The sequence below is a fragment of the Gymnoscopelus braueri genome (assembly GCF_963280865.1).
Source record: "Gymnoscopelus braueri genome assembly, chromosome: 4".
In the NCBI taxonomy this organism is placed as follows: Eukaryota; Metazoa; Chordata; class Actinopteri; order Myctophiformes; family Myctophidae; genus Gymnoscopelus; species Gymnoscopelus braueri.
The window spans coordinates 54,003,787-54,018,786 of record NC_137605.1 but is presented as its reverse complement, the minus strand read 5'-3'; the positions used below and the strand labels follow the sequence as shown (position 1 = coordinate 54,018,786).

Here is a 15,000-nt window from a genome sequence, read left to right as displayed (position 1 = left end):
GGCAGCATTTTGTACAAGCTGGAGGCGGGAGAGGGAAGAATTAGCAACCCCTGTGTAGAGAGAGTTGCAGTAATCCAGCCGGGACGTGACAAGGGCATGAATCTCTTTCTCTAGGTCGTGGGCTGATAGGAAGGATTTTATTTTTTGCTATTTGCCTAATTTGGAAGTCAGGAGTAAAATGCATTATATCTAGCCTTCCTTCTACTTCCTGCATCACACATCTGTTCCCTCTGCAAAGGACAAGAGGCGAGAGGAATCAAAAGAAGGAGAGATAACACAACGTGGCCGAAACGTTGAAAGAAAGCCGCCTCCGCCCCCGCCCCGCCTGAAGAGAGCTTTAAGCATGAGAGCTATCAGAGCAAAGAGTTATTGTATGAGTTTCCACCGCGCTCACCAACTTTCGCCTGTGAGGATTCACCTTCTTCACCACCACCCCAAAACCCCCACCGAGATCACCCTCTTCCTCCTCCTCCTCTCCTCTGCCCTCTTTGAATTCACTGACTGCTGGGACCAAACAACAGACTGCATTGGTGTGCATAGCCCCCCCCCCCGCCCCAACGCCCCACGCCCCTGGATAACCAGAATCTCTCCTGGTTCTCCAGTTTTCGGAGTATGGAAAAAATACTTTTGTTGCCTGTTGCACATGCAAATGTATCTTGGAAGTCAAGTTGTATATGTATTTAAATGAAAGCTTATTTCATGGTGAATTAAATGATGAAGTTGGTTATTTTATCTCCCCAGAGTAGATTAGGATTTGAGATAGTAACCCAAATTATGTTATCTCAGATGTCTCCTCTTGATGGGGGCATAGCCCGACACAACCGTATGCAAATGACCAGCTCCTCTCCGTTTTGGAATAATGTTTAAAAAGAGAATACGTCCAAGTCTCTCCAACGCTCTCTCTGGTAGCTCACTTCCACGAACACTAAATACATTTAAATCACGGCGGGTACGCTGTCAGAAGCAGTTGAGCCTTGTGAAAATAGCAGATCTACAAGCTCACAACGCGCCGCGTTGTGAGCTTGTAGATATGTATAAAACTAGAGGTCCGGGCGCCCTACGCTTATTTTGGGGTTCCAAAATCGTGGGATAAAAATTTCCCCCAAAAAAGTAAAAAAAATAATAATAATAATAAAAAAATACATGGGGTTCCCCCTGGGGGTCCGCGAACCCCCTGGGAGTCTTGGGACCCCCGCGAAACATCGCGGACCCCTTCGGCGGATTTTTTTTTTTCATGAAGCTGGTTGCTTGTTTCTGGCGCACATCTGGCAACACAGACCTGTCTGCTTGTCAACACCGACGTGGCAACCCAGATGCCGACTCGTGTGTTGTTGTTGTTGTTGTGGGGAGATTACAAAAGCGGCTGCGTGGTGTTGGTTGTCTTTGGGATGTACATGGCACGTGAATGACGGACATATTACCGTGAGTGTGGTGTGATACAGACATGACTAAAGTGAAAGCAACGGCGCGGGTTGAAGCGAAGTGGTCGCGTGTGTTGTTGTGGGGAGATTTCGATAGCGGCTGCGTCGTGTTGGTTTCGGTTTGGCTCGGCGGTGCTCATGCTAAAGGGAACAAAATGGTGTACCCGTAATGTTGTCAGTTTGTGCTGGTCGCAATGAATTATGCTCAGAGGTGACAAATGTGTGGTGAGCAATGAAAAGTAGCCTACGGCACCTGCCAATTAATCGCGCATGTTGTGGCGTGTGTGGTTAGTGACAGTGATATGTTGTGGTTGTGTTAATGGAAGGGAAACAATGATAACGGAAGTGAATGAGTGAGTGAATGAGTGAATGATGACGGAAGACGGGACTTATCTGCAATGTATTATAGGATACAGTAGGGCTGAATTGGTTAATGTATGTTTTATAATATCATAATTTATATCTGAAAAGTAACTAGTAACAAATAATTGTAGTGGAGTAAAAGTACAATATTTGCCTCTGAGATGTAGTGGAGGAGAAGTAAAAGCACTGAATATTGGAAATACTCCAATAAAGTAAAAATACCTAAAACTTTTACTTAAGTACAGTACTTGAGTAAATGTACTTAGTTACTTTACACCACTGCAAATGGGTGCCGCATGGTCAAATCCTGTCCACACTCATCGCCCGTTTGACAAAGAATGCGTTGGTTGTACTTTATGTGACTTCAGATTCTACGTTTGATGCTTTCCCTTGTAAAGATACTTTGTAGCACATACTTGTTTTCTTTGTATGCTATTTACTCAGCCATTCACCCTGTTGTTGGTTGTCAAGAATTAATGCCCGTTAACTTAGGGTGACCATACGTCCTCTTTTACCCGCACATGTCCTCTTTTGGGGGGCTGTCCGGCCTGTCACACACACACACACACACACCCCCACACACACACACACACACACACACACACACACACACACACACACACACACACACACACACACACACACACACACACACACAGTCACACACACTGAACAGCATATACATCGCGCTCAGCGCTGCCTGTCATTCATTGATCCCCGACTGAGAAAAGTTACACAGACAGAGGCGGAGAAAATGCAGAAACGCAAATGCAACTTCACAGATGAAATGCGCAAAAAGTACCCGTGTTTTCGTCTGGGTCGTGACAAATGTGAGGCAGAGTGTACTGTTTGCAAAGCAGGAACATATGTCTCCGTGGCAAATAAAGGTTTGTCAGACCTGCAAGCCCATATTGCCACTACAAAGCACAAGAAAGCTGTGCAAGGCGAGACTTCTTCTGCCAAATTGACCGACTACTTTGTACCACCTGGCAAAGCAGAATATATGGTCAATGCAGCTGAGGGCGTTTTAGCTTTTCACACAGTCAAACACCATAGCAGCTACAGTTCAATGGATTGCACCAGCAATTTGCTGAAAAGGGCATTCCCAGATTCAGATACAGCGAAAAAGTTTTCAAGTGCACGTACAAAAACAGAGGCCATTGTCAACAGTGTTATAGCGCCACACTGTTGAAATCGCACTGGAAGCGCTCAAAAAAATACAGTATTGTGGCATTGCTACTGATGGGATTAACCACGGTGCAGTGAAAATATTCCCAATAATAATCCAATATTTTGACTGGAAGAAAGGTGGTGTACAGAGTACATTGATTGAGGTGAAATACACACCTAATGAAACTGCAGACACCATTGCACAATATTTCATTGAAACATTGAGAAAAAACAATTTGTCTGAAAAATGTAGAATGTGTTTGCAAATTTAAAGAGGTTGCTGCAGAACAAGACTCTGGTCGGTGTGGGTTGCCCAGCACACATATTGAATAATTGTGTTCATCATGGTGCAGACACACTTGATATTGAAATTGAGAACATCATTTTCAAAATCTACCAGTACTTCCACATTTACACTGTGCGCACAGAGAATTTGAAGGAGTACTGTGAGTTTGTTGACATTGATACAGAAGGATCCTTTCCCACAGCAAGACACGATGGCTGTCATTATTCCCTGGAATTGAGAGGCTGCTGCAGATGTTTCCAGCATTAAAGGCATTCTTTCTGTCTCAGGAAAAGCCACCTGAAGTTTTTTGAAAATGACTTCAGTGAGATTTACCTCTGGCACATGCACTCACTCATGAGTGTGTTCCACTCACACATTCAAGAAATGGAAAGGGAACACAATTCTGTTGTGGAAGTGAGGAACATCTTGCACAGAGTCCATACTATGCTTGAGGAACGCAAGAGAAACAACTTCATGTCCATTAAAGTTAAGGGACTACTGGCACAGAACCGCACAGATGGACTTGGTCAGGGCTGTGACCAGTTCCGTGCTGATGTACAAGGTCTGTACAGTGCATGCCTGCAGTATCTGGAGAAGTGGATGAAACCCATGGAAGAATTCACTCCATTCATGTGGATGGGTCTGAGTGACACACCAGATTGGAATGATGTGGAAGCCGGCATCAAGTACCTGGGAGAGAAGGGGGTGCCAATTGACGATGCAAAGTGTTTTGATCAGGTCACCAATCTCAAGAAATTCACTGAAAGCTGCATTAGTGATGGAGAGTTCAAATGCCTGCAAGTGCACCAGAAGTGGACCAAATATTTTGAGAAGGCCAAAAGCATAGCATGTTACTCAGAGCTACTGAAGATTGCACAGTTTGTCTTTGCCCTTCCTTCTCACAATGCAAATGTTGAGAGGGTTTTCTCACTGATGCAGAGCCAGTGGACCAAGGAAAGAAACCAGTTGTCTGTTGAGTCAATGAAGGGGCTTCTATTAGTGCAATACAATTTCAAAGAAATGTCTTGCAAGGACTTTCATGCTTATTTGATGAGCAATCGGAAATTGCTGGGAAAAATAAGCTCTTCAGCAAAATATGCATGGGCAAACAAGGAAGACCAGGGAGATGAGGAGGAGGAAGGCCAGGGAGACGAGGAAGGCCAGGAAGACTGAAGAAAATAAACATTAAACAATAGGCTACCTCTCTTTTTATTTTTGTTCAACGTTGAGGCATTATTTATATTTTTTACATTAGCCATAAGAGACATTATTTTGAAGAATGTGCTACCTAAACATTGAAGAACAGGCTACTTCTCTATTTTCTTTTGTTTAATTAACAGGTTTTGAGGCATTTTTTACATTTTTACATTATAGACATGAGAGAGAGGTTATTTTGAATAATGGGGTACCTCACTTGTTTTAAGATAAGACTTGTTGAGAGAGATGTTATTTTATTTTGTTAAAAAGCTGCATTATTAAGCTGTGATTATTTTGTTATCTGAAACAAACAGAGGAGACATGCTTTAAATAAATAGATATATTATTTATAAAGCAATATTTTTCAGTACCTCAAAGAGGCCCAGAATTTACCGAATTGCGCGCGCACGTGCATTCGTTAGGTGTCCTCTTTTGGGGAATTCAAAATATGGTCACCCTAGTTAACTCTGATCCATTGCTCTGGATCCATTGTTCTGGACAATAGTGTCTGATAAATACCTAAATTGTAAACGGTGGAACACCAGAAACAATTATCCTGGTAGTGGAGAAAACTCTGTTGACTCTGTGTGCAATCCAATTCAAATACTACAGTACTCACTACAGTACAAGGGCTTCATTCATGTGGGAGGCATACATTACGCTAGACTACTATGCCAACTCTGTTCCCCCACGGCCTCCTCCTGTCACAATAGACTAAATTCAACCCCGTTTACAATAGATAGCCAGGAGTGGCGTCTCAGCTGACGCCATCACGTTCAAAATCCGACACTAGACAGCCGCTAATCAAATTATTTGATCAAAGATCCTTACCATACGTGATCATGCAGAGTGCCAGTTTTGATTTCGTCGACTAAAACTATGACGAAAAATGTTCGTCAAATACCTTTTTTCACTGACGAAAACTAAATAAAAAACTAAGCTATGATGACTAAAACTAAGACTAAATATATTGACAATTTCGTCAACAAATAAAAACTAGACTAAAATGTTAGTGGGGTACTATAGTAGAGAAGATGGAACTAAAGACTCATTTTGTGTTTGGTTGCGCTCGGGTGTTGCGCTCTGAAAATAGCAGATCTACAAGCTCACAACGCGACACGTTGTGAGCTTGTAGATCGTCTATTTTCAGCACGCAACCAAGTGTAAAATCTACCATTACGACGCCATCAAGTCACCGCCAAAATACATTTTAGTCGACTAAATCAATTGTAGATTTAGTTGACAATAATCTTATGATATTTAGTCGACTCAAATCAAAATGTGCTGTCAAAATCAACACTAATGCAGACGAGAAGCTTAAACATTGAAAGTTATCCAAATTCTGCACCAGAGAAATCACTCACTTCACTTTGCCTCCCAGCATGAACCAGAAGGAGAGAGAGAGAGAGATGGGGGGGGGGGGGATAGAGGAAAAGGTGAAGATGCAGAAATTGAAAGAGAGAGAGAGAGATAAAGGTTGAATTTCATGGATGAACTGGACCATGAAATGGAGATGGTCAGAGAAGGAACTAGAAAGAGCACAGGTCTCTGCCAGGTCAGGTAGGTTATTGTGGCCTCCTGGTGGCGCTATAATAGGCCAATGTGAAAAGGGTGGCATTTCTTCCTCGGCCTAGTGGGAATGTGCGTGCACATTTTCACGGACATCGCACGCTGCGTTCCTGATTTGAGACATTTTGTTCAAAACGGACCAATCCTGCAAACTTTGGAAGCCAACCTTAGCCAATCAGGATGGAATATGAAATATCAAGACGGACCGATCCGTGTTGATCACATGACTATAGAGACACTGTGTACCGATTATCGTGATGTTTCAATACAATCTGATTATTCGCTTCGCTTTTTCGCTTTTCCGCTCCGTGGAAGCTTGCATTGACTTTATAAGGTTTTTAAAAAAAACATATTATTGGCATGAAAAAATCGGCACCGGTGTGTAAGGAGCTTAACAGTCCCATGTGAAAAATGTGGGACAGAGGTTCTGAATTGGCATCCAGGGAGTGTGTGTGCACAGTTTCGCAGCGGCCGGGCCAACGGTGCCCGGAGATTAGCTGCTAGCAGAGAGAGAGAGACACGTACATTTTTGAAGTCCTTGAAGGGGACAAACTGGACGATGTCCCTGAGGACAGGCTCTCCCTTCGTGGATCGCAGGATGCCGTTGTCTCCGTCCAGCATCTGCATGTCGCTGAAGTCGGCGCTGCCCACGCCCACGATAATGACAGACATGGGCAGGTGGGACGCCCGCACGATGGCCTCTCTGGTGTCGGCCATGTCTGTGATCACCCCGTCTGTTAGGATCAGTAGGATGAAGTATTGCTGAGAGACAGAGACAGGGAGAGAGAGAGAGAGAGAGAGAGAGAGAGAGAGAGAGAGAGAGAGAGAGAGAGAGAGAGAGAGAGAGAGAAAGAGGGAGGGAGAGAGAGAGAGAGAGAGAGAGAGAGAGACCCAAAAGAGAAATTAGACGTTTGCCCAGGACCCAAACTAGTGAAAATAGCAGATCTACAAGCTCACAACGTGACGCTTCGTGCCGCGTTGTGAGCTTGTAGATCGGCTATTTTCACTACTTCTTAAACATTTGTTTTCTAATTCATGGATTTTTTTTATTTTAGTATTTACTTATTGTGTATATTGTGTGTGTATCTATGTATGCACACACACACGCACGCACGCACGCACGCACGCACGCACGCACGCACGCACGCAAGCACGCACGCACGCACGCACGCACACACACACACACACACACACACACACACACACACACACACACACACACACACACACACACAGACACACAGACACACACACACACACACACTCTAACATCTTAAGTACTAGGAGCAGTGGGCGCTACGGGGGCAGAATCCCTTTCTGCTTATCCGGAGGGTCGGGTAACGGCCTGTAGCAGGTCCAACAGAAAATACCAGACTTTTTTTCCCCTGGCAACATAAAGCCATGATAGGTGGAGGCGTTCCCAGGCCAACGTGGAGATAATAATCCTATCACCTGGTCCTTGGTCTGCCCTGAGCTCTCCCCCCAGCTGGGCGGGCCTGGAAAACCTCCCTGGGGATGCGACCAGGAGGCATCCTTACACTAGATGCCTGAACCACCTCAACTGGCTGCTTATACGTAAAGGAACAGCTTCTCTACTCTAGAGAGTCTCTCACGGATGACTGAGCTTGTGACCCGGTCCCTAAGGGAGATGCCATGCACCCTCCCTCTGAGAAAAAAACAATTTCTGCCGCCTGTGTCTGCAATCTTGTTCTATCGGTCATGACCCGCATTTCATAACCATAGGTGAGCATCGATGTACAAGACAGTTTGTGTGTAACAAGGGCTAGAAATTTAAGCAAGGAGAATAAGACAATTTTTTTGCAAGCGAGTACCAAGACTGTAGATGTTTCTCCAGTAACCTTTTCTGAATGAATGAATGAATGAATTAATTAATAAATAAATTATATACATACATACATACATACATACATATATACATATATACATATATACATATATACATATATACATATATACATATATACATATATACATATATACATATATACATACATACATACATACATACATACATACATATATACATACATGTATACATACATACATACATACATACATACATACATACATACATACATACATGCATGCATGCATGCATGCATACATACATACATACATACATACATACATACATACATGCATACATGCATACATGCATACATACATACATACATACATACATACATACATACATACTACATACATACATAAGAATGATTCAGAGGTGTTTCTATAATGGTTTAAGATGGGAGGCTTAGCCCGGGGCATCATCCCCCATAAGGACATTTTCCGAATTGTTACATGTTAAATATGTAAATCTGAAGCACTCTGGGAGCTAAAGGAGATAATCACGCCTACAGTTTGTGGAGGAAAAACTGTTGTCCTTTTCTTATAGTTATTTTCTGGTAAGTGGGATTAAAACTGGAATGCTTTATTTAGTTGATATTCGAAGAGTGGCTGCTCTAAATTGAATCCTTAACAATTCTGGTAAGCATAATCCCCAGCCAATAAATAAATCATTTGGGGTGCAGTGGTGTGTGGAAAAATGGATTCATAAAGAGCAACTCAAATACAAACTAGAAAAAGTGCTCCTCGGAGCACAGGTCTCCGCCAGGTCAGGTAGGCTATTTTGGCCTCCTGGTGACGCTATAATAGGCCAATGTGAATAGGGTGCCATTTCTTCTTAGGCCTTTCACTGCAATCGGACACTGCATTCATCATTTGAGGCATTTTGTGCCAAAAATGTGTTTTGCTAAATTAGACCTGCTGGTGGCGCTGTAACAGGCCAATTTGAAAATGGTGGCATTTCTTCCTCGGCCTAGTGGGAATATGTGTGCAAAATTTCACTGAAATTGCATGCTGGGTTCATGATTTGAGGTATTTTGTTCAAAACGAACCAATCCTGCAAACTTTGGAAGCCAATCTTAGGCAATCAGGATGGAATATGGGAAATCGGACAGATCCGTGTTGATCACATGACTATAGAGATACTGTGTACCGATTTGTGTGATGTTTGAACAAAATCTGTAGGAGTATATCAATTTTTTTTTTTGCACAAATCGGACTCCTGGTGGCGCTATAACAGGCCAATCTGAAAAATTCGGGTAAGAGGTTCTGAATTGGCATGGTGTGTGTACAGTTTCCCAGTGACCTGGCCAACGGTGCCGGAGATTAGCTGGTCACAGACAGAAGGACACACACACGGACACACGGACACACGGACACACGGACAGGGTGCAAAACATACTCAAAAACTCAAAGACTCCGCCTTTAGGCCTGGAGGAGTCGTGGAAATGGCGTTGCACGCTTGGGAACGGCGTTCCCATAGCAACCGTTGCGGGGGAACGCTGAACACGTGTGGGAACGCTCTTCAGATTGTCAAAAAAAAAAAAAAAAAGGATTAGGATTATTACGGTAATTTCCGGTTCGCGCGGCCAAATTATTAGTTACGTTTGGTCCGGACCAAAGTGCCAGGGCTGAATTTTGGTCCCAGACCAGCCCTGCACTCCAGGCAGGGCTGAGCCGTGGGTGTGTTTGTCAACACACGCACATGGCTCTGAACACAGCCAATAGGCAGCCGTAATACTGCAGGGTCCCCGCTTTCCACCTATGGTTACAAGGGTTACAGGAAGTAGCGTTGACCGTAGCGTGTGTGTGTGTGGGGGGGGGCTCCAGGAAAAAATAGCGTGTGAAGTAGTTTCAACTAGGCTACCTGGCTACTTCTATTTCCAGTAGTATTTCAAAATAAAACGTGTGTTGAATTATAACACTTTTCAAGTATAGATTAAAAAAACCTCTTATTTTGAAATGCACATCGCTTTGAAAGGAAACAGACTTCTGTGGCCGCTTGCTTGACGACGTAAAGCCTACGTTAGTGCACACACAAGGTAAACAAGGCTGCTACACACAGATGTGGACATATGGAATATAAAGACTTAAAGTTTGGGGCAAAAGTTCATATTTACCACCATGCTCTGCTCTCTGAAACCAAGACAATCTTTGCAGAAGGTGAGTAAGTAATTTTAATCTAACGCTGACAGTGAGAGTGGTGGAAAGTAACTAATTAAGTACTCGAGTATAATTTTAAGGTATTTTTATTGAGTAATCAGGGGCACCCAATCGAAAAAATAAGAATTAAACAACCTAACCCTAACCCTAACCCTAAACCCGAATTAAAGTAACAAAAAAACGAAAATAAAGTACCCAAATCCACGAAATTAACCGCAAAAAAAAAAGAATTAAATAACATAAACCTAACCTAACCCTAACCCTAAACCCGAAATAAAGTAACAAAAAAACCAATATAAAGTACCCAAATCCGCGAAATTAACCGCAAAAAAACGCACGCGGTCACACATACACGCGCGCGACGAGTAGGGTTCCCAAAGCGAATCCAGTCCATTTCCACCACTGGGCGGAGACAATAAACATTCACCATTTGTGAGGCACTTTAAAGGCTATGTCGGAGTAACTGCATACTGTATATCACAAGGTCATAATAATATAGGCCTAATTATAATTATTAATATAGCTGCAAGCAGCGATAACACGGGGCCAGTGAATGGAGAGAGAGAGAGAGAGAGAGAGAGAGAGAGAGAGAGAGAGAGAGAGAGAGAGAGAGAGAGAGAGAGAGAGAGAGAGAGAGAGAGACATGGAAACGGAATAGATTGAAGAGAAAGAGAGAGAGAGACATGGAAACGGAATAGATTGAAGAGAGAGAGAGACATGGAAACGGAATGGATTGAAGAGAAAGAGAGAGAGACATGGAAACGGAATAGATTGAAGAGAAAGAGAGAGAGAGACATGGAAACGGAATAGATTGAAAAGAAAGAGAGAGAGACATGGAAACGGAATAGATTGAAGAGAGAGAGAGAGAGAGAGAGAGAGAGAGAGAGAGAGAGAGAGAGAGAGACATGGAAACGGAATAGATTGAAGAGAGAGAGAGAGAGACAGACATGGAAACGGAATAGATTGAAGAGAGAGAGACATGGAAACATAATAGATTGAAGAGAGAGAGAGAGATGGAAGCAGAATGGATTGATTGATTGGACATCTCAACCTATTGCCATTAACAGGAATCAAACCTTCAACCTTCGGATTGACAGGCGGCAACACAACCTATAGTGCTATAGCTTTGTCCAGGCTGAGGTTGTCTGTTGAAGATAAAAGTGAACCAGTGAAAGCAGCCGATCTACAAGCTCAGAAACACGTTGCTATCTGAAAAGTTGTCAGATTGTAGATCGTCTATTTTCAGAATGAAGTATGTCATACATTGCAAAAACATACCCTCTCAAATAAGCATTTCAGGTTATCTTTAACAATTGCACATGCATTAATTGACACAATCATGTTGTGTGCAATCCAACTTAAACGAAGTCTACATCAAGTGAGGCTTGAACTGTCGACCTTGAGGTTTTAAGGCACGCGCTCAAGCGAGAAGCCATTGGACCAACAGACAGACACTGTGAAAAAATAGATCACACAGATGATACAGTTTCACTTAAATAGCTGAAAAATCCTGGGTTTAAGTGTTTTTCAAACTGCTCAAAATTGCGGACAATCTAAGGGCGGAGCTTACTGGTCAACGTGATAGATGTGTTCCTCATGAGTCAAGGCACATGTGTTTGATTGATTGAAAATTTTATTAGGCAAAAGAATGTAAAACAACACAGTTACATTTATATTGCTTTTGTCTAAAAGGTCCGGCCAAAAAAGTCCTTGCGGACTTGTTTCCGTTGGGGTCCTTGAGTTAATTTCATAGACATATATAGTAGGTTTAGCAGGTTTAGCAGGTTAGCAGGTTTAATGGCTGTCGGCCAAACGAGGCATGACTTTTGCCTGTTTAAAGTTTGTATTTTCAAAAAATCGCTATAGCGCCCCCCTTTGACCAATTGGAGTAAGATTGGTTTCAGTGATATTTGGAATGACCCTCTACATTACCGCAAAGTTTCAAAGAAATGTGAGTCTGCATGTATGTGTTAGGGGCAGATGAATAATTGTCATAAAACTGCAATATTCATTGGCTCATTAAAGCTTCATTTTTTCACTTATGGAAAATCTTTTGCATCAGTTTGTCGGCATAGGTCCAAAGTTCATGTGTAAAACGTTTCGTGCAGATTACTAAAAAATCCCAGTTTTTCATATAATTCAAAATGGTGGGAGATGTAAAGGTCAGAGGTCAAAAGTCAGAGGGTGAAAGCAGTGTTGTGTTCTAGTTTTTTTTTGAAGGTATACTATGATTATTCCCTGCCTCCCACACGCACGGCATGTGCGCGTCTATAATTAATTGTGACCCACACACGCAATATGCTTTGTACTGATTTTTCTTTTGTACTGATTTTTAGCAGCAATAATAAAGAAATACAAATAACTGAAGAAAAAAATGCATGTGCAAAAAAAGTGGCCCATATGTACACTCTGAAAAAAAAATCTGTCTTTGTATCTTTTGTTTGGGCTCCTCACACATTTCAGCAGCAATAACAAGCAGTGAGAAAAATGTTTGCATTTGCAAAAAAAAAGTGCCCTAGCATAAATGGCACTTATAAACATCATCAAATTACGCATACTTGTGCATAGTGTTTTAACCCACAAGCTTGATGGAATACTAAAACATGCCCATAACTTTCCAAACTTTTCTTTCTATAGGTTTCTTTGGTGTGCATGGCTTCCTTACTTGTGTGGCATAGGACGCACATACGCGAATACTAATGAAGCACTCTAATCACTGCCTGATTAGAGTACTTCATTAGTATTCGCGTCGTTGTTAATGTGTGAATTCCGTCGCAGCCATTACTTATCACCTCAAGGACAATAGCTTCACACAAGATAAGCCATCAACTCAGAGTTAGCGCACACATTCTTGCTGCCCCCCAGCCTTGGGCAGTTAGCGTATCAGAGCGTATCAGCGTGTCAGATATGAAGGTGTACGGTGGCGACGAAAAAAAATCTCAAGGTATACGTCGTACACAGCATCTGACGGTAGAACACACCACTGGGTGAAAGTTGTTCAGCATGAAGAGACGCATATGTGTATCCAAGTTTCATGGCTGTAGGTCAAACAGGGCATGAGTTGTACCTGTTCAAAGTTGGCATTTTGCTATAGCGCCACCTTTTGACGAAAGATTGTGAGAATTATTTCTTGATAGTTTTTCATGACCATCTACCATATGGCCAAGTTTCGTAAAAAGCGTATGCACGGTTCAGCCAGAACTGCGAAAAGTGGCAGAAGAAAAAAGAGGGGAACATTAATACAGGTCCAGAGCTGAGCTCTGGCCCCGTAATAATAATCAGATTGATAGCGCTTTTCAAGGTACTCATTACTCAATGTCCTGTCACAAGATGTCATGTCTGTTAACCACTTTAAAGTTGGTGTCCTTTCCCAGAATGTTCCTTTTCTTAATAAGCAATTCATTATAGGGCTTAAGTGGTTAAACAGCGCTTGTGATGCAAGGGACCAGTGAACCAGTTGGCAGCAAACATGTTTTAGTTGAGACTGGAGACTATGAGCTCACTGTGCTTTTGTCTCCATTTTGATTTGTATTGACTTTGTATTAACTTCACCCATAATCCCGGTATAATTGGCATAATCTTTGCTGAATAAGATCTGCAATATATCAGGGGCTTACGACCCTTAGACCCCCCCCCCCCAGCCGTCTCCCCCATTCCAACATGACTGCAGTTTCAGCTCAGTTCAGTTTATTTTATATTTATAGTGCAACATCACCCCAAGGGGTCTCTGTGCACTTCACAACAGGTCATACAAAAAAGACATAGTAGCCAAGAAACACAGTAATGGTCATGGCAGTGATGGTCATGTCTTATATGTCAAAATCATAATGTCAAGTTATGCTTTGAGTGACAAGTGCCAAACATCGCATTGCACTATACGTGTTTCACAATGTTCTGAGTTTTGACCATTCATACAGTCTGTGACTTGCCTGACCTGCTCTGTGATTTGGGTGCTACTGTATATAAAACCCACTTGACTTGACTTGGCGTTGTTCAGGCAAAAATGTGTTTGTCAAATACAAACACACATGGATATAATTGACAGATTGAACAGCTGAAGGTAATAAATGGCATAATGAGGATTTTATTTCATCTCAGTGTTTGTGCGTGCCTGCATTAAGTTGACTCGACAGTAAGTGTCTGTGCTGGTGTGAAATATAACCAAAATGCAGCTGCTGCCGGCGGTTACCCATTATGTCAAAACAGTTCCATTCTTCTGTTTTGTATGACAGGTTGTTTATATTTTTGAACCCACTAGAAGCACTAACGATCTCTCTGAATGGATACAGAGAAAATAAAGCAAGGTGAAAGGTGTTGGAGACGTTAGTGCTTCTAGGGGGATTACATATTTAAACACAGCTTGTGTTTTACTGATTCGCCCGCCATGGCAGCAAACAGTTGGCGGCGAGGGCGTTTCGCTATGTATCTGCGCCATTAGCACATTCTATCTGAGGCCGATTCTAAAAATGCCTTCCAAATCCTAACAGTTTTCTGAAAAACGTATGTTGCTATAGCTAAATCTAAAATGACACAGATGCTTTCCTTGATTGAATGGTTTAAGGTGTTTTCACACCTCCCTTGGATCCATGGCGGGGTCTCACTGCGCTCATCATGTGAATATGCGTTTCTATGCACCGCATTCTCACTCCCAAGAGGGCAAACGGGTGACTTCTTGGGCCGGATTTGACAAAACGTTTGGTCAAACGTTAGACTGGAAGGGCGTCCCCGCGACGGCACATGTTGACTACAGGGGGAGATATGAGTTACCATTCTGTCCCGAACATAACTCGAACAGGGGGGGAGACCAATTGATCAATGGAGACAGTGAACTATAAGATGTTAGAATGAGAGCGATACGGATGCAGACAAAGGGAATGACAATGTGAAAGTGGGAGAAAGAGGACAGAGCAATACATAGGGACAAGCCTCCAGGCAGGTGATGAAAGTAACAATATAAAATTAAGT

General features: G+C 42.6%; 1 protein-coding gene across 1 annotated transcript in view; it reads right to left on the bottom strand.

The window, feature by feature from the left end:
• The window catches only part of cpne4a (copine IVa), a gene marked incomplete at its 3' end in the record, with an annotated part of 212,380 nt that overhangs the window by 21,200 nt on the left and 176,180 nt on the right, over positions 1–15,000 (bottom strand). Inside the window, exon 15 of the mRNA XM_080427247.1 lies at positions 6,532–6,768. Coding sequence (XP_080283373.1) covers positions 6,532–6,768 — 237 coding nt within the window. The remainder of the gene's footprint in view (positions 1–6,531; positions 6,769–15,000) is intronic.